Here is a 25,851-nt window from a genome sequence, read left to right on the forward strand (position 1 = left end):
CCACCGATAATTTCTCTGCGTTGAGTTAGGTCCACAGTAATGAATGATTTTAACAGGGAAGCATATTTCCTCACCTATTCTCCATGATTTCCCTGACAGCAGCAACACTTGGTCCTGCCCCAAGGTGTGTATAATATGGGCCTTTGTCTTTTTGTATAACTCGATCTGTGGAAGGAATAAGATTATTAGACCCAAAGCTTCACAGCATTGCATAGGGGCAAGGAGGAGCTATTTATACTTTTTTTTTTTTTTTTTTTTTTTACAGTTCAGAACAATGAATTTTGACAAGGTTTTGGTGAGCTTTAATAAGTAAAGTGTAGGACAAAAGGTCCTGGAATTTAACTTGATCCTTTCATTCTGTTCCTAACTAATTCATTCTTCCTCTGAGAGTTAGAGGAGGAAAAAGATATAGGATGTGGGTCACACTTACTAAGTATTTAAAAAGCAGACCTAAATTTGGTAAAATTGGAGACAAAATCAAAATCAGTAATAATGTTAATTTTTATAGAAAAACTTAAGAGGTTTTATCTTCAGAGAATGGGACCGTAAGATATTTGCATCCTATTTCTATACTGCTGCAATTTTTGTGAGTGTGAATTATATATTTTTTAGAAAATACTATTTTTAACTTAAATTCTTAGAATCAAGTCTATATAAAATCACTGGAGGATACCTTTCTGGCCATAGCGTACCTACACCAGAGGTCACTATTTAAACATTTTGACAGTACATCAAATACAATATAGGATTATTTCCATGGCTTCTAAAGCTAGAGATAATGAATAGATTTTAACTTATTATTGTTGATCTAGAGCAGTTATTCTTCAACAGCTGTTTTTTCCCTTGGGGGAGACATTTGGCAATATTTTTGCTTTTGACACCTGGGCAGATGTATGTGTGGTGTGTTTTACTGTTATCTAGTGTGTAGAGGCCAGAGATGCTACTTAACAGCCTACAAAGCAGAGACAGTCCCCCTACTACAACAAAGAATTATCCCACCTAAATTGTCAATAGTGCTAATTTGAGACACATAGATCTAAAGGTTAATTATTCCTATTTAGCTAGGATATAGTATATCCATGGGAATTTTTTACCCTTACATATTCTGTTCCCGTTGGGAATGATTCTGGGAATGATTCTGGATGAGTGTGTTTTTGTGTTTCTCCCTTTTAAGTTCCCATTCCTACACAATGAGCACAACAACTCCACATGTAATGACTATAGGAAGACACATGTGTACACAGTTACAGGTCTACTGAAGATACACAATAACCTTGGAATGACTGGCTCCCTCCGACCCCAATTTCCATATATAAAAGGAGAGGCATTCTGAAACTGGACAATCATCCCATTGAAACTATGTACATAGTAAATCTAGATTAACTCACATATATACATCTTAATGGCATTTTAAAAATTAAACATCTTTTTCCCATTTGTAATGATAATCAGAAAAGTGCTATCCCTTTTTTTGTTCATATTTTCAAAACAACAGGATGGAGGATACAAACATAGACTGGCATTGAAATTGGCCTGTCTTTGAATCCCAGTTCAGTCATTTACTAGCTCTGAACTTGTCTGTGCTTCAGTCTTCTCATTTGTAAAACGGGATTAATAAGCCTTCCCTGGGCCTCCCCTGGTGGCGCAGTGGTTGAGCGCTGGGTTGCGAGGCTGCCTGCAGCCTCTGCAGCACCGGTTTGATCCCCGGCCACCGGCGAGGGTCCCATAAAAATAAATAAATGAATGAATGAATGAATGAATGAATGAATAAATTAATTAATTAATAAGGCTTCCCTTTGTATGGCTTTTATGAATATAGTAAGTCAAAGGCGTGACCAAGTATCAGACTTGTAGTAAAAAGTTTAGAATAAGAGCCAGATTATTATTACACGCTTCTATCCCAATTCAATCCCACTCAGGCAGCACTGTCACCCTTTTCATGGTGAGATCTTTCTCAGCAGAACCTATCCTTGGTGCCTGCATGTGGTAGGCTGTCAAAACTGTGTTATGTGATAAGTGAGAAAATGGAAGGATTTATTTCAGAACATCAAATGTAGTTTGGATAATCAAAACTGAGTCATTTTTTTATCTCACTCTATTCTACTATGGTTTTTTTTTAAAGATTTATTTTTATTTTTATGTATATAAGACTTGGGGTGTAGGCCAGAGATGTGGGAGGTGAGAGGATTCGCCATAGAGTGAGGAGCAGAACAGGCAGATATACTGAAATGCACTGCTGAGTGGAGCATCGGGCAAGATAGGAGAAGTCTGCTGTGCCATGTGGGTTAGCAATATTGGGGTCGGGGGGGATCGAACTCATGTTGCAGTGGCTGGCGCTGTGGCTGGTAATGACTTGATAGCACTGAGACTTTAACCCCTTTGCCACCAAGGAGGCCCTCTACTATGGTTTAAAACAAAACAAAACAAAACAAAACACAGTATACCATATTCTAAGCAATCCCTGAACTACCCAGTATGGAATATACTAATAAAACACCTGCTTCTAATCTAAGAAAAAATTGCCTCTGTTCAAGGCAAACCTTGAAGCCTTTGTGATTTGGGGCCATATCTCAAATAAGACTGTTATAAATAAACCTATTCATGTTATTAAATAGGTTATAATAAAATTGAATAGGTTATAATAAAAACAAGTTATTATACAAATTCTGTCCTATCATAAATTTGTATAAAAGCTGAAATAATAATGGGGCTTTAAACAGGATAACAAACTTTAATAATGCAATCTATTTAATCTCCCCATTTTTAAAATAATTATACTAAACAAATTCCTTTTTATATTTGAGCACCTACATAGCACATGACCTTAGACAGTGACAAATCAATACAGAATTCAAATTAAACTTCCATGTTTCAAATATTGAGTGAATTTCTCACAGAGTCTGCCTGAGAATCCTACTCTAGCAAGATTTTCTCAGGGCTTTTAACACACTGCTAAAAGTTCTGTTAGTTTCTGAACGCTTTCTTTCAATGAGTCTTAAGATACAAAATACATAAAAATACATTAGTTAGAAAATGGCCCATGATTCAGCTGTCAACACAAACCTATCTTTTTTTTTTTAAATAGGAAATGAGTATTAGACAATTGAATATTTTAAAACTCCTGAAGTGTGGAAATTTTTCAACTGGCCAAGATTATGGAATTTTTTATATATTGAGCATCCTTTGTATATTGCAAAGCATAAAAGCAATGCAAAAAATTAAAACAGTTTCAGTTCCTGACTATGGTGGCACTTACACAGCTACTTTTTATGGTGATTCATTCTGTTGTACACATGTTTTATGTTCTCTGTATACATGGTATAGCTTACCATAAAAATCTATTTTTAAGCAAAAGGCTTCCATTGAATATACGAACAAATTATAATTAAGTATTAAAGGGAATCCATTCTTATGAATACACAATAAATAACTTGGTAGACATTTAGCCCTGAGAAAAACCAGCAAATTTTTTCACTTGAAAGTTTTCCCATTTTGAGTTGAATTTGCCATTCACATGAGCAGAATCAATAAAGGTCCCACAGAAAAATGGGCATAGAATTACTTAGTTTATTTTAGCTAGAACAGAAATGGGACATGATGCCATACATAAAAGATAAGCCAAAACTTGACTCAGTCACAATGAGGTAATTTATGTAGCAAAACAAAGAAACTCACACAATATATACAAGTCCACAAATGCTTGCACTTACCAAGACAGTTGCAGGTTGGTAATTCAGAATCTTTTGTTGTAGACACCAGGTTTTTTGTAGGTTTAGTAAAGTAGTTCATGGCATAATCATTGAAACTTTTCTGTGCACTGTCTACTAGGGAATATTCTGATACTCCAACACTAGATGAACAGACTTCCTCATCACTTTTGGTAGAAACCACTGTAATTCCACCTGAACACACTACATTTACATTCCTGAGTATTTGTGCTGGATCCAGTAATGGAGTCTCGTGAGAGATGCCAGGTAATGCTGGTATTCTCTGATGTGTGAGTTGGTCTTTAACATCCTGCTGGAACTGTGTTTGGTCATTGCCAGCCATCACATTAGCACACTGGTTAGTTGGAGAGGAGAGCTGGGGTAAAGGATGAATTTTCTGATTGACATTCACTATTGGCTGTACCTGAGAATTATAAATTTTTTCTGTAAACTCCTGCCCATTGGATTCTATTTTTAAATGGGATGTGGACAGAATATTCAATGGTTCAACCTTTATCATTTTCTCCTGTGCCACTACTTCAGGATAACTTCGCTTGAATTCTATCTGAGCAACTGGGTGAAATAATTTTTTGGGTTCTGATGCTGACCTCATTTGAGTCACTGGTTCCCATTCTTTGGCTGGAGATATTTTTCCTAACAAGATAGGAAAATGATGTGGACCAAATTGACCAAATTTTTGAAATTTAGATCCCATCCAAATATCATACAACATTCTATACTCATATGACAACTGTTCCTGCTTTTTCTGGTCATTTTCTTGACAACTTATGACTGTGGGCTTCTTTTTCCGCCGATCTCTTGATGGGGTAGATTTTGTCTTTTTCTGAGTTGTGTTCTTTTGCTTTGTTAATAATGAGCCATGATTATTCGGTATACTTGGTGGTTTCAGTTGTACTGTGCCCTTCTCCTGACTATATTTTTGCTGTACAGTGTATGCAACATGGCTTGTTGGTGTTCTTTCAACATTTTTGTCCTCTAATTTTATGGAGTTGAATGTAATTGTTGATGCAAGTTGTGTTAACTGTGTTGCAACATCTTCCTCTACTTTACTATGAGCTGTATCTTGGCATGATGGGTCATTCTTTGAGTCCAATTTTTTACTGCTGTCCAGTGACTGGTGGCAATGCTCCAATTTATTAATTCTAGGTAGCAAAGGCATCGAATTCTTGGAAGAACTGTCTAGAGTAAATCTGCTTTGAACAACATTTTTATTGTCAAGTTTAGATGAATTTGGTGTTAAAAAAGAATTTGTGGCCTTTGAATATTCCTGTGTCTTTGAGGAGGCTTGGTTAGTAGCTGAGTTACTGTGTGACTTGGATATGGTATTTTGGCCATTGAACACCACCATGTTTCGTGAACTTTGCTTTGCGAGAGATGGAGAATGATGAAAGCTTTGTGGCTTCCCTTGTAAATTTGGGTCTTGGAGGTCTTTTCTTACAGAATAGAGGATAGCTTTGCAGCTATTAAGCAAACTAGCTGTTCTGTGCTCTGTTTCTTCATCCTTCTCTGACTTTGATGGTGAGGAATTCTCAGATGTAGCTTCTGAAAGCTGTGTCAGAGCCTCTATGGCCACCACTTGCTCCAGTGTTAACCTCCTATCTTTCATGAGGGATAGAAGACTTGGTTGAACTGGAGATCCATCTTTTGGGTTTTTACTTGGGACAGTCTCTGGAGTTTGATCATTTTCATTGTGGGTACTGGTATGACTATTTATGTTAAAGTTTGCAGGATCTGGAAAAGACTTACAGTTAAAGCCAGGCTTCTGGAAGACCAAAACATTATTTCTCCCCTTGAGATGATCACAGCTCGCACTAGTAGCAATGGAGCTCATGGCATTGTTATGATTTGCAGTGTCTTTCAGGAACTTACAGGAATTATTTTCAATTGCCTTGTCAAATTCTTCAAAATTGCATTTTTTAATTGACACATTTGTTTCAGTTGGTAAAGAGTGTACATTTTTAATGCCATTTCTTACAGTTTGTACAAATAACTTCTCAGGTTCAAGGAGGTCAGTGAGTAGGACTTTCTTGCTTTCATCTTCAGAGCTTTTCAACCTTTCTGTTTCTGTCACAGCTGTCCTAAACTCTCCTTTGACATAATTGGTTAAATGTGATTTCTTGTTTTGTGGCCACTTCTCCACCTCATTACCTGTCTTACTGTCTTCATTTTTAGCTACATTTTCAAGGGGGCGTGGGTTCAATTCCAATCTTTGTTCTTCCCCATGACCACATCTACTGTATTCCATGGATTCTGACTTGGGGCCATTTACTGGTTTGTTGTGAAAATGTGCCTATAAAATAAACATAGGAATTACACATATTAATAATTTGAATTATTTTGAAGATGAGCTAGAGCATACAGATGAGCTTTATAATTTAATAGCAGCTAAATGTGAATCCCCTAAAATTTTTTTCACTCTTTCCCAATTAAGAGTGTGTAAAGAGAAAGTAAATAAAGAGGAGGAATAACTATTACAATGCTCTAATAATCTTATTAATAATTTGGTACATTAATTTGTTTTTCCAAATCAACTTTTAAAGTAATTTTACATCAGTACCATCTAATTTGCAATACCTATTATTTAAATGCAAACTGTATTATGGTAGAATATACATAGAGCGAAATGTACAAATTATGCATATAGCTTGTTAAACTTTTACAAAACAAACACTCATGTTCTCAGATCTCAACCAAGAAACTATCCTGTGAGATGTCACTCACCTGCAAAAAATAACCACTGCCTACATATATAGATCATCATATAAAATCTTCTGCTCATTTTCAAACTGTATATAACTGATTCCTTACACTTAAAATTATACTTGATTCATCCATGTTATTAAGTATACTTGTAATCACTGATTGTGATTGCTGTATAGCAATTCACTTATTAAATATACTACATTGGGGTCAGAATGGGGAATGTGCAGTTGTATGGGGGAATATAAAAATAAAATTTATTATTTAAAAAAAATAAAAAAAATATATTTGACCCATCTTTGTATCTTTAACACATACAGTTACATCTGTTTTGTTTGGACTGTATACGCCTATAAAAATATTACCAGTAATAGAAAATAAAAGTTGAAACAACCTTAAAAAAAAATATATATACTACAATATATTTACCTATTTCACAATAGATGGACATTTGAGTTAATTTTAATTTCTGGCTATGACAAGAATACTGCTAAAACATACTACTATCCTTTAACAAAGACATTTGGAGGAGAAATGCTGGGTCATAGAATGTGTTTATATGTGTATATATTTTCACCCTTAGAAGATAAGCCAAAGTAGTTTCTAAAATAGTTAATATACATTTTCACCAGTGACTGAGTTACAGTTGTTCCATATTCTCATTAACAATATTTTCTGTCTGTTCACATTAGCCATTCTGGGGAGTGGATAGTGAGTGATATATTTATCCCCTATTCCTTTTGAAATGAAATTAACATAAAATTTCTCATTTTACCATTTAAAATTATAATTCGGAGGTTTTTGTGTATATACAATGTTGCACATTAGTCAACCCCATCTAATTCCATTATATTTCCAAACCCTAAGAGAAACCTTGTACCCACTGAACAAATCACTCTTTAAAACTCCTTTTCTAATACTTATTTTTTTAAACAGCTCATCTGAAACTATATCACAAGAATTAAGACAGTAGAAGGATTTCCACTGACGTCAGGAGCAAAGAGAAAGGTAACTTCTAGATTGCTAATGTTTACCATGACTGAATGTTTTTATCAATGCTTCAAGAAGAAAAAATATATAATCATTAAAAATTAGGAAACTTGTTGAATGAAGGTGACATAACAGAGTGTAAACTTCAAAAGTGAAGAGCAACAGTTACATTCAAAATACATTATGTAGGCATTATCCAATCATATAAACATTTAAAAAAATAGCAGAAATAAAGTATACCTAATTTCTTGATCAGAGTACAAGGTACACTGGTTGTTTTCATCTGTCAAAATTCACCAAAATCACACATAATCATCACACATACAGTTCACTTTATGTACATTACATTTCAATAACATTTTAAAATGTTATACGAAGTGGCATATTTTTAAAAGTCAGCAGTAGTGTAAAATGATTATTTATTTATTTATACAAGCACTGGGCACAGTCAGAAGTGTGGGAGGGTGAGAGAATTCATCAGAGCCAGAGCAGGGAGCAGAACAGGCAGAAGGACCAAAGTACACTACTGTGGGGAGCAGCGGGCGGCAGGAGAGGTCTGCGCGTCATGTGGGACCCTCCTCCGGTGGCCGGGGAGCAGCAGGGAATCAAATCAGCGCTGCAGAGGCAGCGGGCAGCTTTGCAACCCAGCGCTCAACCGCTGTGCCACCAGGGAGGCCCTAAAATGATTTTTTAATAACATTTTAAACAGACATAATAGATACACAAATTAACAGACTAAACACAAGAATATTTAGTAATTTATTATTAAAATGCTGTCATAGTGGAGAAATATCAATTTCTTAACAATGACACAAGAGAGAAGTTTGATACTTTATCATTTAATGCCTACAAAAATTCCACATATATTAATTTAAACATAAAAAAGATGTAAGAATAAGAAAACTTAGAAAATGGGGGAAGCAATTCAAACTAGCAGTAAAATGTGAGAAGCCACAAAAAAAGACAGACTTATTTTACTACATATAACATTAACAATTTAAACAGTAAAGACCCCATAATACAATTCCTTTTAAATTGTGACCGCAATCAACAAGTCCCAATACCAAAGAAATGTTTCATGAGAAGTGGTTTTTCTAATGAAATAGTAAAGAAAAAATACTAATGTATTACATTTAGTAAAGCTAAGTATTGTCATATTAATCTTTTGTTTGCATTTTTGTGTACAGAATAATAATGCAAAATATAGTTATTTCTTGATATATAGTACTGTCAAAATTAGTGAAATATTATTTTAAGTAAATTTGAAAATCAAATCGATTGGGAAAATATTCATAATCATGCAAAGAGTTGCTATTTTTTTAAAGATTTATTTATTTATGCATATAAGAACTGGGATACAGGCCAGAGGTGTGGAGGGTGAGAGGATTTACCAGAGACAGAGTGGGAAGCAGAACAGGCAGAATGACTGAAATACACTGCTGAAGGGAGCAGCAGGCGAGTCAGGAGAGGTCTGCTGTGCCATGTGAGTAGCTCCCTGGCCAGGGATTGAACTTGTGCTGCAGTGGCTGTGGAGAGCTTCATAGGTTGCGTCTTAACCCCTTGCGCCACCAGGGAGGCCTGAGTTGCTATTTTTAATGTGAAAGAGCTCCCACAAATCAAGAAAAGGAAAGTGACTCAACAGAATACTGAAGAAAGGGTAGGAATATGAAATTCATATAAGTGGAAATTCCAAAGGATCAAAAATTATTTGGCTTTGCTACAGAACAAGAAAATAAAAACATACACAACTTACAGCATGCAAATAGAAAAAACATAAGAAAGCAGAAGTGTATGTAATCAAATTAAAATGCAAAACAGCATTTATAGTAAAGTATAAAATAAGTGATACATTCATAATGCGCAGTCACTATTCTATGTACCAGTCTAGTGACTGCATAGCTCTGCTCAGCAGATGCTGTCTGGGGCAGGACAAAGGTATCTGGCCACAAATGAGCCTATAAAATTTCTTTCCCTTTTGGAAACCTGTACTCTTCTGTTTATTGCAGCACTGTTTACAATAGCCAAAATAATGAAACAACCCAAATGCCTCAAAACAGAGGAATGGATCAAAAAGTTTTGGTATATACACACAATGGAATATTACTCAGTGATCAAAAAAGACAAACTCATGCCATTTGCAGCAACACGGATGGAGCTCGAAGGGATTATGCTAAGTGAAGTATGTTAGAAGGAAAATGATAAATATTGGATGATTTCACTTACATGCAGAATATAGAGAAACTGAACAACGGGTCAGGAAAAAGACAAAACTTGCAAGCTAACCATAGCTATGAGTGAGGCATACAGTAGGGGAGGGGTAGGAGGAGGGGGGCAAAACAGGGAGGGAAAGAGCACAAGGACCTATAGTGATGGGTCATGGGTGTTGTGGTTGTGGGAGAATAATAGGGACTACACCTGTGGGAAAAAACCAATTACAAAAATGAACAATAATAAGAAAATAAATAAATAATATTATTGTGTGTTTTAAAGCTTGTCAAATTGCTCTTTAAATAAAGTCATTGCACTTTTAAAAAAATTTTCTTTTCCTTTTGGTCTCTTTCAACCTTCCCTTTCCTCACTCCCTGTGTAAATAAACACTTTTTGTTTCTTTCTATGTATCTGTTTTTGAATCCTGTATTCTTAAGCATGTGGATGAGGACTCACAGAACAGATCATCCCCATTCCCCTCAGTTCTGCCCCATAACACTATCACTAAGAGAAGTATAGTAATTACATTGGTTATAATTGTTATAATTCTGAGGACATACACTCATTGCTTTCAGTAACTCATTTAACCATCACTACAACCCTAAGATAGAAAAAAAGTTGCTCAAATAGAAGAAAATACAAACATGACTGAAATATTTCACTGATCAGAATAGCAATCATCAAAAGTGGAACATGTACAAAGGGCAATTTTGGGAGCAAATATCAAAATCATAAATACAATTTATCCTTTAATATGGTAATTTCACTGTTGGGAATTTATCCCACGATACTTGTACATAATTACATGGTTTGAGAACCCTCAATCTTTTTTTTTATAAAAAATTTATTTATTTATACAAGAGCTGGGGTACAGGCCAGAGGTGTGGGGGTGAAAGGATTCACCAGAGACAGAGTGGGGAACAAAACAGGTAGATATACTGAAATACACTGGTGAGGGGAACAGTGGGTGGCAGGAGAGGTCTGCTGTGCCATGTGGGTCACCTCCCTGGTCAGGGATTGAACTCATGCCGAAGTGGCTGTGATTGCTTCATAGTGCTGCGTCTTAACCCATTGCGCCACCAGGGAGGCCTGGACCCTGAATGATATAACAATTAACTGAAAAATACCACATGTTCATCTGTAAGAGACTAATTCAATTATATATCCACATAATAGAAAACAGCTGTAAAAAAAGAAAAATTGTCAGGCCTCCCTGGTGGCACAAGGGGTTAAGCACCGCACTATGAAGGGATCCGCAGCCTCTCCTGTCTCACCTGCTGCTCTCCTCAGCAGTGTATTTCAGTCAGTCTGCCTGTTTGCTCCCCACTCTGTCTCTGTTGAATCTTCTTACCCCCCGCATCTCTGGCCTATATCCCAGCTGTGTATGTATAAATAAATAAATCTTTAAAAAAAAAAAAAAAGAAAGAAAAATTTTCTGTCCCTATTAGGTAGAGATGTCCAGTATATATATTAAAAAATATATATTTAGGGGCCTCCCTGGTGGCCCAGGTGGTTGAGTATCACATTGTGAAGCTGTCCACAGCCTCTGCAGTATGGGTTTGGTCCAGGCCGACCGGCGAGAATCCCACACGGCAGACCTCTCCTGTCTCCCCCGCTGGTCCCCTCAGCAGTGTATTTCGTCAGTCTGCCTGTTCTGTTCCCTGCTCTGGCTCTGGTGAATCCTCTCACCCCCGAACCTCTGGCCTGTACCCCAGTTCTTGTATGTATAAATAAATAAATCTTTGAAAAAATAAAAGGAGGATCTATATAGTCTGTATATGCATGGAAAAAGTGTTAAAAATATGGACTAAGAGAAAAAGTATGGGCAAATTATATATATTCATACTTACATAAAGAAACCCTGGTAGGATACAAAAAAATCTAATAAAAGTGGTGAAAAGGAGGGCCTCCCCGGTGGCGCAGCGGTTGAGCACTGGGTTGCAAAGCTGCCCGCAGCCTCTGTAGCGCCGGTTCGATCCTTGGCCGCGGGGCAAGGGTCCCACAAGGCATGCAAACCTCTCCTGCCACCCGCTGCTCCTTTCAGCAGTGTATTTTGTCAGTCTGCCTGTTCTGCTCTCCCCTCTGGCTCTGGTGAATTCTCTCACCCATCTACGCTTCTGACTGTACCCAGTGCTTGTATAAATAAATAAATAAATCTAAAAAAAAAAAAGTGGTGAAAAGGAAAAGGTTAGGGCCTCCCCAGTGGTGCAGCGCTGTGAAGCTGTCCGCAGCCTCTGCAACGCAGGTTCGATTCCCAGCTGGCCAAGGACATACCCACACACATGGTGCGGCAGACTTCTCTGGTCTCGCCCACTGCTCCCCTCAGCAGTGTATTTCACTCAGTCTGCCTGTCCTGCTCCCCACTCTGTCTCCAGTGAATCCTCTCACCACCACCCCCACCTCTGGCCTGTACCCCAGTTCTTGTATGCATAAATAAATCTTAAAAAAAAAAAAAAGCAGTAACTGTTTTTAAGTCCCAGCATTCTCTGCCTTCCACTCTATATCCATTCCAAAAATATTATTTCCTCTGGGTTCCTCCTTTCTGCTCTGACACAACAGAAATGCTGAACTCCTTACATCAGGTGTGGGCCCCAGAGTTCCCAAATCCCACCATTTTCTCACTTCTCCACATTCCTACCATTGTGATACTCTTACAGCCACTCTTGAAGGAACTCAAATAGCATTGAGCAAAGAGGTATTTGACAATGCCCTTTGGACAGATCTGATAGTAGTCCCTCCTAACACACTCACATTCCATACATGCTGTGTTTTCTGTATCAAGAAAACACAAAGATTATGTGTTAAAGACTTTCAAAGTGCAGATTAAGAGACATGGTCCTACAAGACTATGACCTTTGCTACTGGTAAGTTTCTCAACCTGTTTCTTTTCTTTTTTCCCCCCACCTGTCCACCCCAAAAGTCTTTTAGAACATTTATTTTCCCAATAGCCTTCCCCAAGAAATTTTAAAATCAAAGACAGTGTTTATGCACTATTGTCTCATTTTAATGTCTATGATTTTTAACACTCCACCCCCAAATTTTTGACTCCCTGTCAAGAAAAAGCAATTCGAAAAACTAACATGTAGACCACAAAGAATAGTCAACAAATGGGGTGGGGGTGGAGGAGGCATTACGGTCAAAATAAGGGGGGTGGGAATTGTATGGGGACTATAACCAAGATGAAAAAGCATACATTGTGCAAAAATGAAAAATGATGTAAAAAGTAGATATAAAAAAAATAGTCAACAAAATAGTTTGTCTGATCAGAAGTGACACTTTTAGGATCTATGCTCTCAACTGAAAAGTGAATGTTTCCAGGAAATGCTCAGGGACTATCATCAGTGCCTCCATTAATGTTGACTTTAAGATAATGTAACCATGCTTCATAGAGGATTTCACTCCCAAACAGAACAGAGGTCAGCGTCGGTTCTGTAACTAACAGCAGTATAATTCTCACCACAACAGCTTGATAACAAAACTAATTTAGGGAACCAAACGAGGGGTCAGGAAAACAAATAAATAACCAAAATTAACACGCAACTATAAATTAGAGACACTCTGCAGGGGAGAGGGAGGGAGGGATCAAAACAGGGGAGAGAAGAGCACAAGGGACTATGGTGATGGTTCACAGGTGAATTGGTGTTGGGAATTTCATGGGGAATACACCTGAGAGGAGAAAGCAAACATTGTACAAAAATGAACAATGATGTGAAATATATGTAAATAAATAAATTTTTAAAAAATTTTAAAAACTAAATTTAAATGAAAAGATGAGCAGCTACTCAACAAATATCCACCTAAAGAGATTCTAAAATAAGTACTTAACACACATTTAATTAAAAAATCTTCCTTCTAGGGCCTCCCCTGGTGGTGCAGTGGTTGAGCGCTGGACTGCGAGGCTGCCTGCAGCCTCTGCAGCAGCGGTTTGATGCCAGGCAGCCGGTGAGGGTCCCACATGGCGGCGCAGACCTCTCCTGCCATGTCCTCAGCAGTGTATTTCGTCAGTCTGCCTGTTCTGTTCCCCACTCCGGCTCTGGTGAATTCTCTCACCCTCCTGCGCTTCTGACTGTACCCAATGCTTGTATAAATAAATAAATAAATAAATCTTTAAAAAAAAAAAAAAATCCTCCTTCTAAGGGGAACTGCAAAGCAGCTATTATTTTCCAGAGCAATGAAAATGGCTACTTTAGAATTCCAGCTATGAATTTATCTTTTTCTTTTTTTAAGGCATTAAAAAAAAGGATTCCTGTGCTACCAAGTTTCGCAACACCAATATTCTTTCAGCTTTGCCTCTGATCTAGTTCTCCAGTTTGCCTACAACCAACCAGGTGAGGGTCCCAAAGGCCACAGAAAGGCAGGGAAGGGTGACTAGGAGAGTTGGGGGGAACAATGCTAAAAGGATTGGATTTGCACTTGTCCCTACCTTACCCTGCCATGTGACCTATTTTGGGGCCATAAGGACTTATGGTACTTCCATGCCTTGGCTGAATAGGAGCCATCACAAAGAACCCAGAAGTTTCCCGATTCTCTTCACCAGACCCAGACATCTTTTTTACCTTTTTAGCTCATATACTTACCTCAAACCCCACCCTCAATTGACTAAAGGGTTTTAGAACCCCAAATAAATCCTTTAATATGGAGGTGAGGCAAAGGAGGAGGGGAAGGAGGGAGAAACAATCAAGGAGAGACAACTACTATTTAATTAAAAAAGATAAGTAAGGGCCTCCCCGGTGGCGCAGCGGTTGAGCGCTGGCTTGCGAAGCTGCCCGCGGCCTCTGCGGCGCCGGTTCGATCCCCGGCTGCTCCCCGGCCACCAGAGGAGGGTCCCACATGGCGCGCAGACCTCTCCTGCCGCCCGCTGCTCCCCTCAGCAGTGTACCTCCTTCTGCCTGCTCTGCTCCCCGCTCTGGCTCTGGTGAATTCTCTAACCCTCCCACGCTTCTGACTGTACCCAGTGCATGTATAAACAAACAAACAAATAAATAAATAAAAACATGCCTCTATAAAAAAAAAAAAAAAAAAAGAATAAGTAAGCTGAAGACCGGTTCCACAAATGTACACAAAACACCTAAGAGCTAAACCTTTCTAATCACAGGGTCCTTTTCCCCAACATTTTCCACTCAAACTATAAGCAAGTACAACTTATTTCTGGTCAAAAAGACAAAAAACCTTTCAAGGCCCCACTATCAGTTTCAAACTATCATCTCATCAAATTCCCTGCTCATTTAACGTCTTAAAAGACAATCCCCAAGGTTAGAAATGAGTCCTCAATTGGCAAAGCCAATCATTCCTAAAATACCATAGACTTTACCAGCTCTTTCGTAAGCCCTCAAGGAGATTTTTAACTGAAACTCTAAAATCTGCTTCTCCTGGAGTTTCACTCTAAATTTAATCCTTAGAGGATTCTAAATGAAAACGCACTGCCTTATCATTCTTCACATTTTTCATGAACAATATCCATGCTTAAAGATAAAATAACCAACTCTAACATGTCTAGTTTACTCTTATTTACGTATTTTGTGTATCTTAATTGTTTCACATATATTTAAAAATGTTTTACTGGAGTCAGACAAACTTTGGCTACTTTCCCAGTGACATCGTTTATCAACCAAGTGATCTAGACCAAGTCCTTGCTCTCCAGAGGCTCTTTGAGACACAGGTTCCTTAAGATAAATCAGGACTAGTAAAAGCAGTGACCCAACAGGTTTATTTTAAGGAGTAAGTGAAACAATGTATTTATATATATTTTTGAAACTTAATATGTGGGGAAATTATTTAAATGACAAATGTATATTACATATTTATTTTCTAAGTATTCTTCAACATAACAAAAACCTACTAGTTCCAGTCTCAAAACCACAATTAAGAATGTTTTAAAAAGAGAGAATATTAATAGCAATTCTTTTATGTACTGAGCCAGTACATAAATATCTGCCAGACATCATTATGAGTATTTTATAGGAATTACCTCATTTGCTTTTCCTTCTGAGGTAAGTTATATTAATATCTCCATTTTTGTGATAGGTAAGTTTCCCATAAGTGTTGAGTTATCATTGCTAAATTAAAAAAAAAAAATCCCCCATTCCTTCCCCAGCAGGAAAGTTTGGGAGGCTTGAATGGATAAAGGGAGTAGACGGAAGTGCCATGGGAACCTGGACATTAAGCTGATGAACTGAAGAGCCAGATGATCCTTTATGCTAATTCAGATTATCATTCAGGACACACCCAAGACTAGTCACCCTAACCAGTCAGTGCAGCCGACCGCTGTCTGCCCTGCCTACATTGGATTCTCCCCCAAGATGACAAGGTTTAGAAAGATCAAGTAACTTTCCAAAGTCAGATCAATAATTGTAGAGCCATTACTCAGAAGCCCCAAGTCTCCCTTAAAAAGCCTGTTTTTAAACCCCAGGCAGTGGTCTGTGGTGGTTTTTTTTTTTTTTTAAATTATTTATTTATTTATGCACACAAGAACTGGGGTATAAGCCAGAGGTGAGGGGGTGAGAGGATTCACCAGAGACAGAGTGGGGAGCAAAACAGACAGATCTACTGACATACACTGCTAAGGGGAGCAGTGGGTGAGACAGGAGAGTTAGCTCTGCTGTGCCAGGTGGGTTAGCTCCCTGGCTGGGGATCCAACCCATTTGGCAATACCTTGATAGCTCTATGACTTAACCCCTATGCCACCAGGGAGGCTCCCAAGGCAATGTTCTGCAAGAAAAAATTTAAATAGCAATTAAAGGCTCTCTGCTCCTCCCAATATGACAGCCAGCCTTGTCTTCTCACAGAGTGTTAGCACATCCCTGAGACACCAGGGAAAGTCAGAGTGAATGTTTTGGCAATATTGGGGGACTGGTCACCAGGGCTGCTTTTAACTCTGGCAAAGTGTACATTGCTGCTGCCACAGATCCCTTCATTGACCACAACTGCATGGCCTACATGTTCAGTATGACCCCACCCAGGGCAATTTCAATGGCACAGTCAAGTCTGAGAACAGGAAACCTACTATCAATGGAAAGTCCATCTCCATCATACAGGAGCAAGATCCCACCAACATCAAATTGGGTGATATGGGTGCTTAATATGTTGCAGAGTCCACTGGCATCTTCCCTACCTTGGACAAGGCTGGGGCTCACTTGAAGGGTGAGGACTAAAAGGGCACCACCTCTTCCGTTGATATACCCACATTTGCGGTACTTGTGAATGATCAGAATTATGACAACTCCCTCAAGATTGTCAGCAATGCTCCCTGCACCAACTGTTTGGTCACCCTGGCCAGTCACCCATGACAACTTTGGCACCATAGAGGGATTCATGATCATGGTTCATGCCATCACTGTCACCCAGAAGACCATGGGCAACCCTTCTGGAAAGCAGTAAAGTGACGGCCCAGAACATCATCCCCACTTCTACTAGTGCTGTCAAGGCCATAGGCAAGAAAAGGAGGGTCACAGGCACAACCTTACATGCCCCTATGCCCCCTCCCCCAGGGTATCACTTGTGAACTTGACCTGTCACCTAGAGATGACACAAGCAGGTATCACAGGGCCCCCCAGAGGGCATGTCCTGGATATACTTCCAGGGGGTCCTTCCTCCACTCATCCAGTGTCTCCTGACTGTCACAGTTCCATCCCAAACACCCTGGAGAAGGGGAGGGGCTTAGGAAATCCTGCCTTATCATGTACCATCAATAAAATACACTAAATAAAGAAAGAAATAGGGGCCTCCTTGGTGGAGCAAGGGATTAAGACACAACCTATGAAGCTATACACAGCAACTGCAGCACAAGTTCGATTCCCGGCCAGGGAGCAACCCACATGGCGCAGCAGACCTCTCCTGACTCTCCCGCTGCTCCCCTCAGCAGTGTATTTCGGTCAATCTGCCTGTTCTGTTTCCCACTGTCTCTGGTTAATCCTCTCACCTCCCCCACACCTCTGGCCTATACTCCAGTTCTTGTATGCATAAATTAAATAAATCTTTAAAAAAAAAAAATAAAATATTGGGGCCTCCCCGGTGGCGCAGCGGTTGAGCGCTGGGTTGCGAAGCTGCCCGCGGCCTCTGCGGTGCCGGTTCGATCCCCGGCTGCTCCCCGGCCACCGGAGGAGGGTCCCACATGGCGAGCAGACCTCTCCTGCCGCCCGCTGCTCCCCTCAGCAGTGTACCTCGGTCCTTCTGCCTGCTCTGCTCCCTGCTCTGGCTCTGGTGAATTCTCTCACCCTCTCGTGCTTCTGACTGTACCCAGTGCATGTGTAGACAAAAAACAAACAAACAAATAAATAATAAATAAAAAAAGCATGCCTCTATTAAAAAAAAAAAATAAATAAATAAAAAAATAAAATATTAACATTTATAACAAATTCTATTAGTTAACTAATATTTACTAATGTTTATTAAACGAAGATTACAGTAGAGGTGCAGAATTTAAAAAAAAAATATGATTCCTATGGGGGTTTCTTAGATTATGGGAGTTACCTTTCTAAATCCACTGCCTATTCATTTATTCGTGAATTGTAGAAGTATAGGCATTGTTATTGATGGAGGATAAGAATAGAAAAACTGGAAAGGAGATACAAGGTCAAAAACCTAACTCACAAGGAGGTAGGGGAAGTGGGATAAGTATAAGCCATTAACTCAGTTACAAAAACCAAGCCCTTAGGCATCAACATCCAGATCAGGAGGCGCAGCACCCAAACTATCAGATTGCTACAGGGAGTGTCAGGAGCACAAACCATCCCCCCACAAAGATGAGCCCCTCCCTGAAGATAAATCCTAAAACTGCCCCCACAACAGAGTAGCACTATTTCTGCCCACCTGTGCCTATGCAGATGATTCCTTTTACCAACTCTCTCCTTCTGCAGGGCAGCAGCCTCCCTGCCTGCCCGCGACCAGCACCATACTGGGGCTTCTCTTCACTGACCTCCCTCTGCAGAGGCACCTCTCCTCCAGGCTGCCCGCCTGCAACCCTGCAGGCCTCTCAGCAAATCTGTTCCTTTCAGGGCAGCTCTTTCTGCCTGCTTGTGTCTATGCAAGTGTACTTTACTCTTCTGTCCCTTTTCTAATAACCTTCTCTTTCAAATATAATTAATGTCTCTGTCTCGTGGAGAAACTTGCCTGGGAAACTCAGCCCCATGGCCGCTGAAAGGGGAGCTCTGGTGAAACCTTTCCCAGAGTGAGCCTAAGGACCCTTCACTTTAAACCCACTGACTCCAAAAACAACATCAGTTATTCAAAGTAGTATCAATTTAAGTCCAAATTCAGTATGTAACACCAGGTTCATACCAAGTTATTAAGGAATTTAGGTGAAATCAGAAGCAAATTTCAAAATCAGTTCTTGACGATGTGGTCAGATACTGTCTATTTTCCCCTCCAAGTGTTCCTTGACCATATTCCTCCTTATTTTCAGATGAGCCTGATAAGTTTCACCATTTTGCTTTACTTTTTCTTCAAGTTTTTCAATTTCATAAAATTAGGGGGACTTAGAGTCAGTGAAAATGTTTATTAAATAAGGCTCCAATGTGAATTGCTTATATTAAATTAAAATACATAAAATATACAAATAACAGATTATTGATTTCAGTCAGGCAAGCTTAAACTTCAATCACACTAGTTTTACAAATGCAATTTATATGCACTCATGCTGTCAAGGTTCACGGATAGAAGGCAGGCTGGAAAGACCTCATTAAAACAAAAAGCCCTTCAATGCTCCTCAAGATTTCAAAGAGATTTTTCCTATGACAAATGATGTTTTCTACCAGGGTTTCTCCTCTGTCTCTATCAAGTCATCCTGCCTGGAATGCTCTCTCCAGATCAGAGATAATATTCAGTGTTCTTGCCTCATGTAACTCCAACCAGAAGGCCATCAGGTAACTAGTTAACTCACTATCCTACAAGATACCCAAACAGGTTTCAACTTTTAGTTCTTTCCATATCGCCCATGTGGCCTTGGGTCTCTAATCTATCCCTTTAATATTTCCCCTTAAAGAAAAAATTTTTTTTCTGTGAACTTTTTAATAACATAAGCACCAAAAATACTGAGTATTTATTCAACACTCAACTGGTGATGAAATGCACAGAGGTATTTACACATTCCTAACAGAAAAATCAGAGCACATACTGTAGCCAATGTTGCAAGATCTGTAAATCTTGCCCTTCTGGCTCCTTCCCCACAGGTTATAACAAACTAGTCTTTTCTATCTTAAGAAAATCTTCCAGAAGTATTTCCTTTGCTCCCATCTTATACCAGTACATTACTTCACAGACATACTCTAAATATTTACCTGCAATCACTTCATCCATCATGTACTCTTCAGTCTATTATGAGCCTTGTGCTTCCACCACCTCCTTGAAACTACCCAAGATTCACCAACCTGGTCCCAATTGTCAAATGTAATAAACTTCCAGAACATCATTTGCTACTATTGCTCACTTCTCTAAGAACATTTCTTCAATTCTCTGCTCATCATTTCAGTCATCTTTGCTAACTTCTTTTCCCACTTCTAAATCATGGTGTCCCACTTTGAATTCTCTCCAATCTCCTTATTTTTCCATATACGTGACCCCAGCAGCTTAGACTATTTGCCGATGACTCCCACACATCAAGTTAAGATCTCTCTAGAATTTCAGTCATTTTCCAACTGGACATCATGGCCAGGAAACTAAAACTGAACCAGGTCTAAAAGTTAATAGAGTTACTTATCCACCCCCAGCCTGCTTTAACTTCCAGTCCCACCTCATAACACATGACTCTTCCAGATGTTCCCTCCATTCAAAACCCAAATTCAGTCAACAGAAGTTCAAAAGCATTTATCTACTTAAAACCTCCTCTATTCACACTGGGATCTCCATTCTTACTGCTTCTGCCTCAGTGCATTCTCTCAACAAATATCTATAGATTACCATGCTCTGGTCATGGTTAACAGTAGAGAAAAGGCACAACAATTCCTATGGATTTCACATTCCAGTGGATAGTAGGCAACAAAAATTTTCTTTTTTTTATAAATTGTCTTTATAGCCTTATTGGATTAATTTCAGATGCGGATTGACTTTCACTGTGTAGCACTCCCCTCTTCCATAAAGCTCTAAAGATGTCCTGTCCAATGGAAATATAATGTGAACTACAGATACAATTTTAAGTTTTATAGGAGGTATACTTTTTAAAAAGGAACAGGTGAAATAAATTTTAGCAATATATTTCTATTTAAACCAACCTATCAAAAATATTCCATTACGTCAACATATAATTAATATAAAAATTATTATCAGGCATGTTTATTTTTTATATAAAATTCAGGCTATATTTTATACTCAGTGTACCTCAATTCAATGCTAAATTTTTAATGGTTGAAGTAAAATATGGTGGTACCAAGATAAAGTTGTATTTAATGGGAAAATATTTTGCTTTATTTTAATTTTAAAATTTAATTAAAATGAAATAAAATCACAAAGACAGTTTCTTGGATGCACTATACAAGTTTCAAGTATTAGACAATGCAGATATTTAAGGAGTTAATTTTAAATGCAAATCTCATTTCTTTAGGCTGTATTGCATGTGCACCTGGCTAAACATCAACATCACCCCAGGGGGTTTTAGAAAACCACAGATTCTAAACTAGCCCCTACATGGTTCCCTTAGGTCTGAAAGTATAAACCCTAAAAGATTCGAAGAGCAGCTTGGCAAGAGAGCCTGGGAACCATTAATTCACAAAGCAAAATTCATATCTTTCAAGAGTACAGCAAACAAACTCTCCAGCTCCTAGATTTAGTCTAAATTTATAGATGGTCTCTGGCAACCACTGCATCCTCACACCAGCCCCACTCCCAGTCTAACCAGATGTATCCCGTAGGCTATTTTAAGCAGCCTCAAGTCTTTCCTCAACTGGCAACTTCAACTTGACCCTTTGGTCATTAATTCCTACCCAATCCAATATTCCCCCAAATCATCTGTTCATCTCTCCTGAAATGGAAGAGAGGCGATCTACAGAATCAAATGATTTCTCATCCCTAGCCATACTCAGATAAAACAGATCACTCCTTCCTTTACTATCTCTGCATAGACATTTTCCATATTGATTGAGTGTGCTCATTTATTTGCAATGCTGTCTCCTCATTCAGGATTTTAGTCATCAGGGGCAGGTCTTGGTGATTGTTCTCCAAATACAAAAACGTGTTTTTTTCTGAGGACAAATGGGGAAATTTAAATATAAACTCAATATTACATAATATCAGGGAATTTCGAGAATGGAATTACAGTGTAGAATGCTCTTCTTAAGTAAGAAACTTAACCTTAAGAATGATATCTAAAACTTTCCGTTGGTTCACAAAAAGGTAATGATTGAATTGAGGTAACAGTGGTTTTCATTCCATTATTTTCTCAACTCATTTTATGCTTGATATTTTTCCTTCAAAGATGGACATAAGGATAAAAAAATTAATAAGTCACAAGTGAATTTAAAACAAAAATGAAGCACAGTTCTTCCATGGTGGATTAATCTGGAGAGATTTTTCCAATTCTGCTTGTATTTGTTTGTATAAACTATTTTAGACTACCTTTATTATATCTGTATTATAGTGTCTTCTTTCTGTCAATTTTTCTAATACTTATTTTCAAAATGTGGCTTTTCTGGAACCGGACACTTTCAATGGCAGGACTATTAGGAAAAGTTATTTTGTCAGTACTCATTGTTGAAGTCTTTTCTTGCCCCCTGCAAAACAACCTCCAGGATTTAGCCTTGTTAGACTGACTCCTTTGTCACCCACAACCACTCAGTTGATTACAACACTCTTCCCCTTGACCCAAGCTCTGGTCTTTTTCTAACTCCTCTCTAAGGCATGACTCAATCTTTGCAAGGCTGGAAGAGAAACTAAAATAAGCACTTGCTTGCAGACAGAGTCATGAAGTTAAGATGTACTAATTACTGATCCAAATTCAAAGCATGCGCTAAGTTGCAGTCCACTTTTCCTCCTTTTATTTTCACAGATGACTACAATGATGGAAATTTCTCCTTATCTTTCCATTTTTATTAAAAGGTACAATATGTAGGGCCTCCCCGGTGGCACAGCGGTTGAGCATCGGGTTGTGAAGCTGCCCGCAGCCTCTGCAGCCTCTGCAGCGCCGGTTCGATCCCGGTCTGCTCCCCGGCCACCGAAGGAGGGTCCCACATGGCGAGCAGACCTCTCCTGCCGCCCGCTGCTCCCCTCAGCAGTGTACTTCGGTCCTTCTGCCTGCTCTGCTCCCCGCTCTGGCTCTGGTGGATTCTCTCACCCTCCTGCGCTTCTGACTGTACCCAGTGCTTGTATAAATAAATAAATCTTTAAAAAAAAAAAAAAAGTTACAGAGCCTCCCCGGTGGTGCAGCGGTTGAGCACTGGGTTGCGAAGCTGCCTGCAGCCTCTACAGCGTTGGTTCCATCCCCGGCTGCTCCCCAGCCACCGGAGGAGGGTCCCGAATGGCGCGCAGACCTCTCCTGCCACCCGCTGCTCCCCTCAGCAGTGTACTTCGGTCCTTCTGCCTGCTCTGCTCCCCGCTCTGGCTCTGGTGAATTCTCTCACCCTCCCGTGCTTCTGACTGTACCCAGTGCTTGTATAAATAAATAACTAAATAAATAAATAAATATTAAAAAAAAGTTACAATATGTATCTAAATGTGGATTTAAAACATCTGAAGAGGGCCTCCCTGGTGGCGCAGGGGTTAAGGCGAAACCTATGAAGCTCTCCGTAGCCTCTGCAGCACGAGTTCGATTCCCGAGCCAGCCAGGAAGCAACCCACATGGCACAGCAGACCTCTCCTGATTTGCCCACTGCTCCCCTCAGCAGTGTATTTCCGTCAGTCTGCCTGTTCTGCTCTCTACTCTACCTCTGGTGAATCCTCTCACCACTCCCCACCCCCCCACCTCTGGCCTGTACCTCAGCTCTTGTATGCATAATTAAATAAATCTTAAAAAAAAAAAATCTGAAGATAGGTGGGGCAAGGGGTTAAGATACAGCACTGTGAGCTACCCCCAGCCACTGCAGCACTAGTTTGATACCAGGCCAGGGAGGTGACCCACATGGCACAGCAGATCTCTTCTGTCTCACCCACTGCTTCCCTCACTAGTGTATTTCAGTCAATCCACCTGTTCTGCTCCCCACTCTGTCTCTGGCCTGTACCCCAGTTCTTGTATGCATAAATAAATACATCTTTAAAAAAAATCTGAAGATACATAATAACTGGTCACTAGGAGACTACTGCAAAGAAAGATATGAGGATAAGAGGGAAAAGAAAATTGGATTTTTAACTTACAACACTTTGGTATCTTACTATTTTTTTCAGCTCATATCTGCTTTACCCCCTTTATAATAAAGATTTTTAAATTCTAAATGCGAAACAAATGAAATTAAATTCTGAAAACAGCATCCATCAAATTGTAGTATTAATAAACCTGTAAAGATGTTTAACCCCATTAATATCATTAATACTAAGCAATAAAAAATAAGAAACCAGTAGACATTTTTCCAAAGAAAATACAAAATGGTCACAGGCACATGGAAAGATGTTCAACATCACTATTCACCAAGAAAATGCAAAACAAAGCCATTATCTTCACATGTGTTAGAATGCCTATTGTTAAAAGGAATGAGAGATAATAAGAATTGGTGAAGACATGGAAAAAGTAAACCCTGTGTAATGATGCTACAGCCACTATGCAAAAAAAAAAAAAAAAAAAAAAGGATGTTTCAAGAAATTAAAAATGAAACTACCGACAGCTAAATGAAATTACTCTCCTGCCTGGCTATAATTATGCAGGTGTTTCTTCTCACCTTTCCCTTTACAAATCAGCAATGGAGTGCTCTGCTTGCCTGCATCTGTGCAGGTATCTCTCTTTTCCTTTCTCATTTTCCTAATCTGTCTTGTTAAAAAAAATAAAAATAAAAACAAAACAACAACAAAAAAAACCTAGAAACTACCATCTGATCCAGGTATTCCACAGAAATGAAATCACTATCTCTTGGGGATTTTTTTTTTAATATTTTACATCATTGTTCATTTTTGTACAATGAATGCTTTCCCCTCTCAGGTGGAGTCCCTATAAAATTCCCACCACCAATTCACCCGTGCACCATCGCCACAGTCCCTTGTGCTCTTCTCTCCCCTGTTTTAATCCCTCTCCTCCTCCCCTACAGAATGTCTTTGATTTATAGCTGCCTGTTAATTTTGGTTTTTTATTTATTATTACTTTTTTTCCTGATCTCTTATTTGGTTCCCCTATATTCTTCCTATAAGTGAAACCATTGATATTTTTCTTTTTTCTTCTGGCTTATTTCATTGAGTGTAATCTATCTCAAGAGGATTTTTGTTTTTTGTTTTTTTTTTTAAAAGATATGTTTATTTATATACACAAGAACTGGGGTATAGGCCAGAGTTTTGGGGGGTGAGAGGATTCACCAGAGACAGAGTAGGGAACAAAACAGGCAGATTAACGGAAACACACTGCTGAGGAGAGCAGCGGGCAAGTCAGGAGAGGTCTGCTGCACCATGTGGGTCACCTCCCTGGCCGGGGATCAAACTTGTGCTGCAGTGGCCGAAGTGAGCTTCATAGGTTGCGCCTTAACCCCTTGTACCACCAGGGAGGCCTCAAGGCGATTTTTGTACTACCATGTTCATAGCAGCATTATTCACAACAGCCAAGGTATGGAAACCACCTAAGTGTCCATCAACAGGTGAATGGGTAAACAAATGTCTCTCTCACACACACCAACAAAGTATTATCCAATCTTCAAAAAGGAAACTGTCTTTTGCAATAACATGGATAATACTGATAGACATTAAGTGGCATAAAATATGTCAGACAGAAAGATAAATCCTACATGTTATCACTTACATGTGGAATCTAAAAAAAATCAAATTCATCAAAACAGACAGTAAAAAAATGATTATCAGAGGTTGGGTGATAAGGGAAATAGGGAGAGATGTGTAAGGCAATTTTCAGTTATAAGATGAATAAGGTCTGAGGATTTAACATAGTAAAATGGTGACTACAGTTGTCAACACTACTGTATAATTGATATTTGCTGGAGACTAGAACTTAAATGTTCTCACTTAAAAAAAGGAGAGGTAAATATGTGAAGTGATGAATGTGTTAATCAACTGGATGGGAGAAATCATTTCATAATGCATATATGTATTAAATCATCAAGTCATACACTTTAAATAACTTACCATTTTATTCAACAGTTGTATTTCAATAGGACTG

At 38.9% G+C, this 25,851-nt stretch overlaps 1 protein-coding gene across 6 annotated transcripts in view; it reads right to left on the reverse strand.

Annotated features, from left to right (window-relative positions):
• TET1 (tet methylcytosine dioxygenase 1) overlaps nucleotides 1-25,851 on the reverse strand; it is a 147,933-nt gene that overhangs the window by 60,146 nt on the left and 61,936 nt on the right. For all 6 annotated transcript variants that reach the window (XM_037497558.2, XM_054690037.1, XM_054690034.1 and 3 more), the window contains 2 exons: nucleotides 3,711-6,018; nucleotides 75-165 (listed from right to left, as the gene is read on the reverse strand). In XM_037497558.2, the coding sequence (XP_037353455.1) occupies nucleotides 75-165; nucleotides 3,711-6,018 (2,399 nt within the window). The remainder of the gene's footprint in view (nucleotides 1-74; nucleotides 166-3,710; nucleotides 6,019-25,851) is intronic.

The sequence above is a fragment of the Talpa occidentalis genome, unplaced genomic scaffold (assembly GCF_014898055.3).
Source record: "Talpa occidentalis isolate TD23 unplaced genomic scaffold, MPIMG_talOcc4v2.1 talOcc4.8, whole genome shotgun sequence".
Lineage (NCBI taxonomy): Eukaryota > Metazoa > Chordata > Mammalia > Eulipotyphla > Talpidae > Talpa > Talpa occidentalis.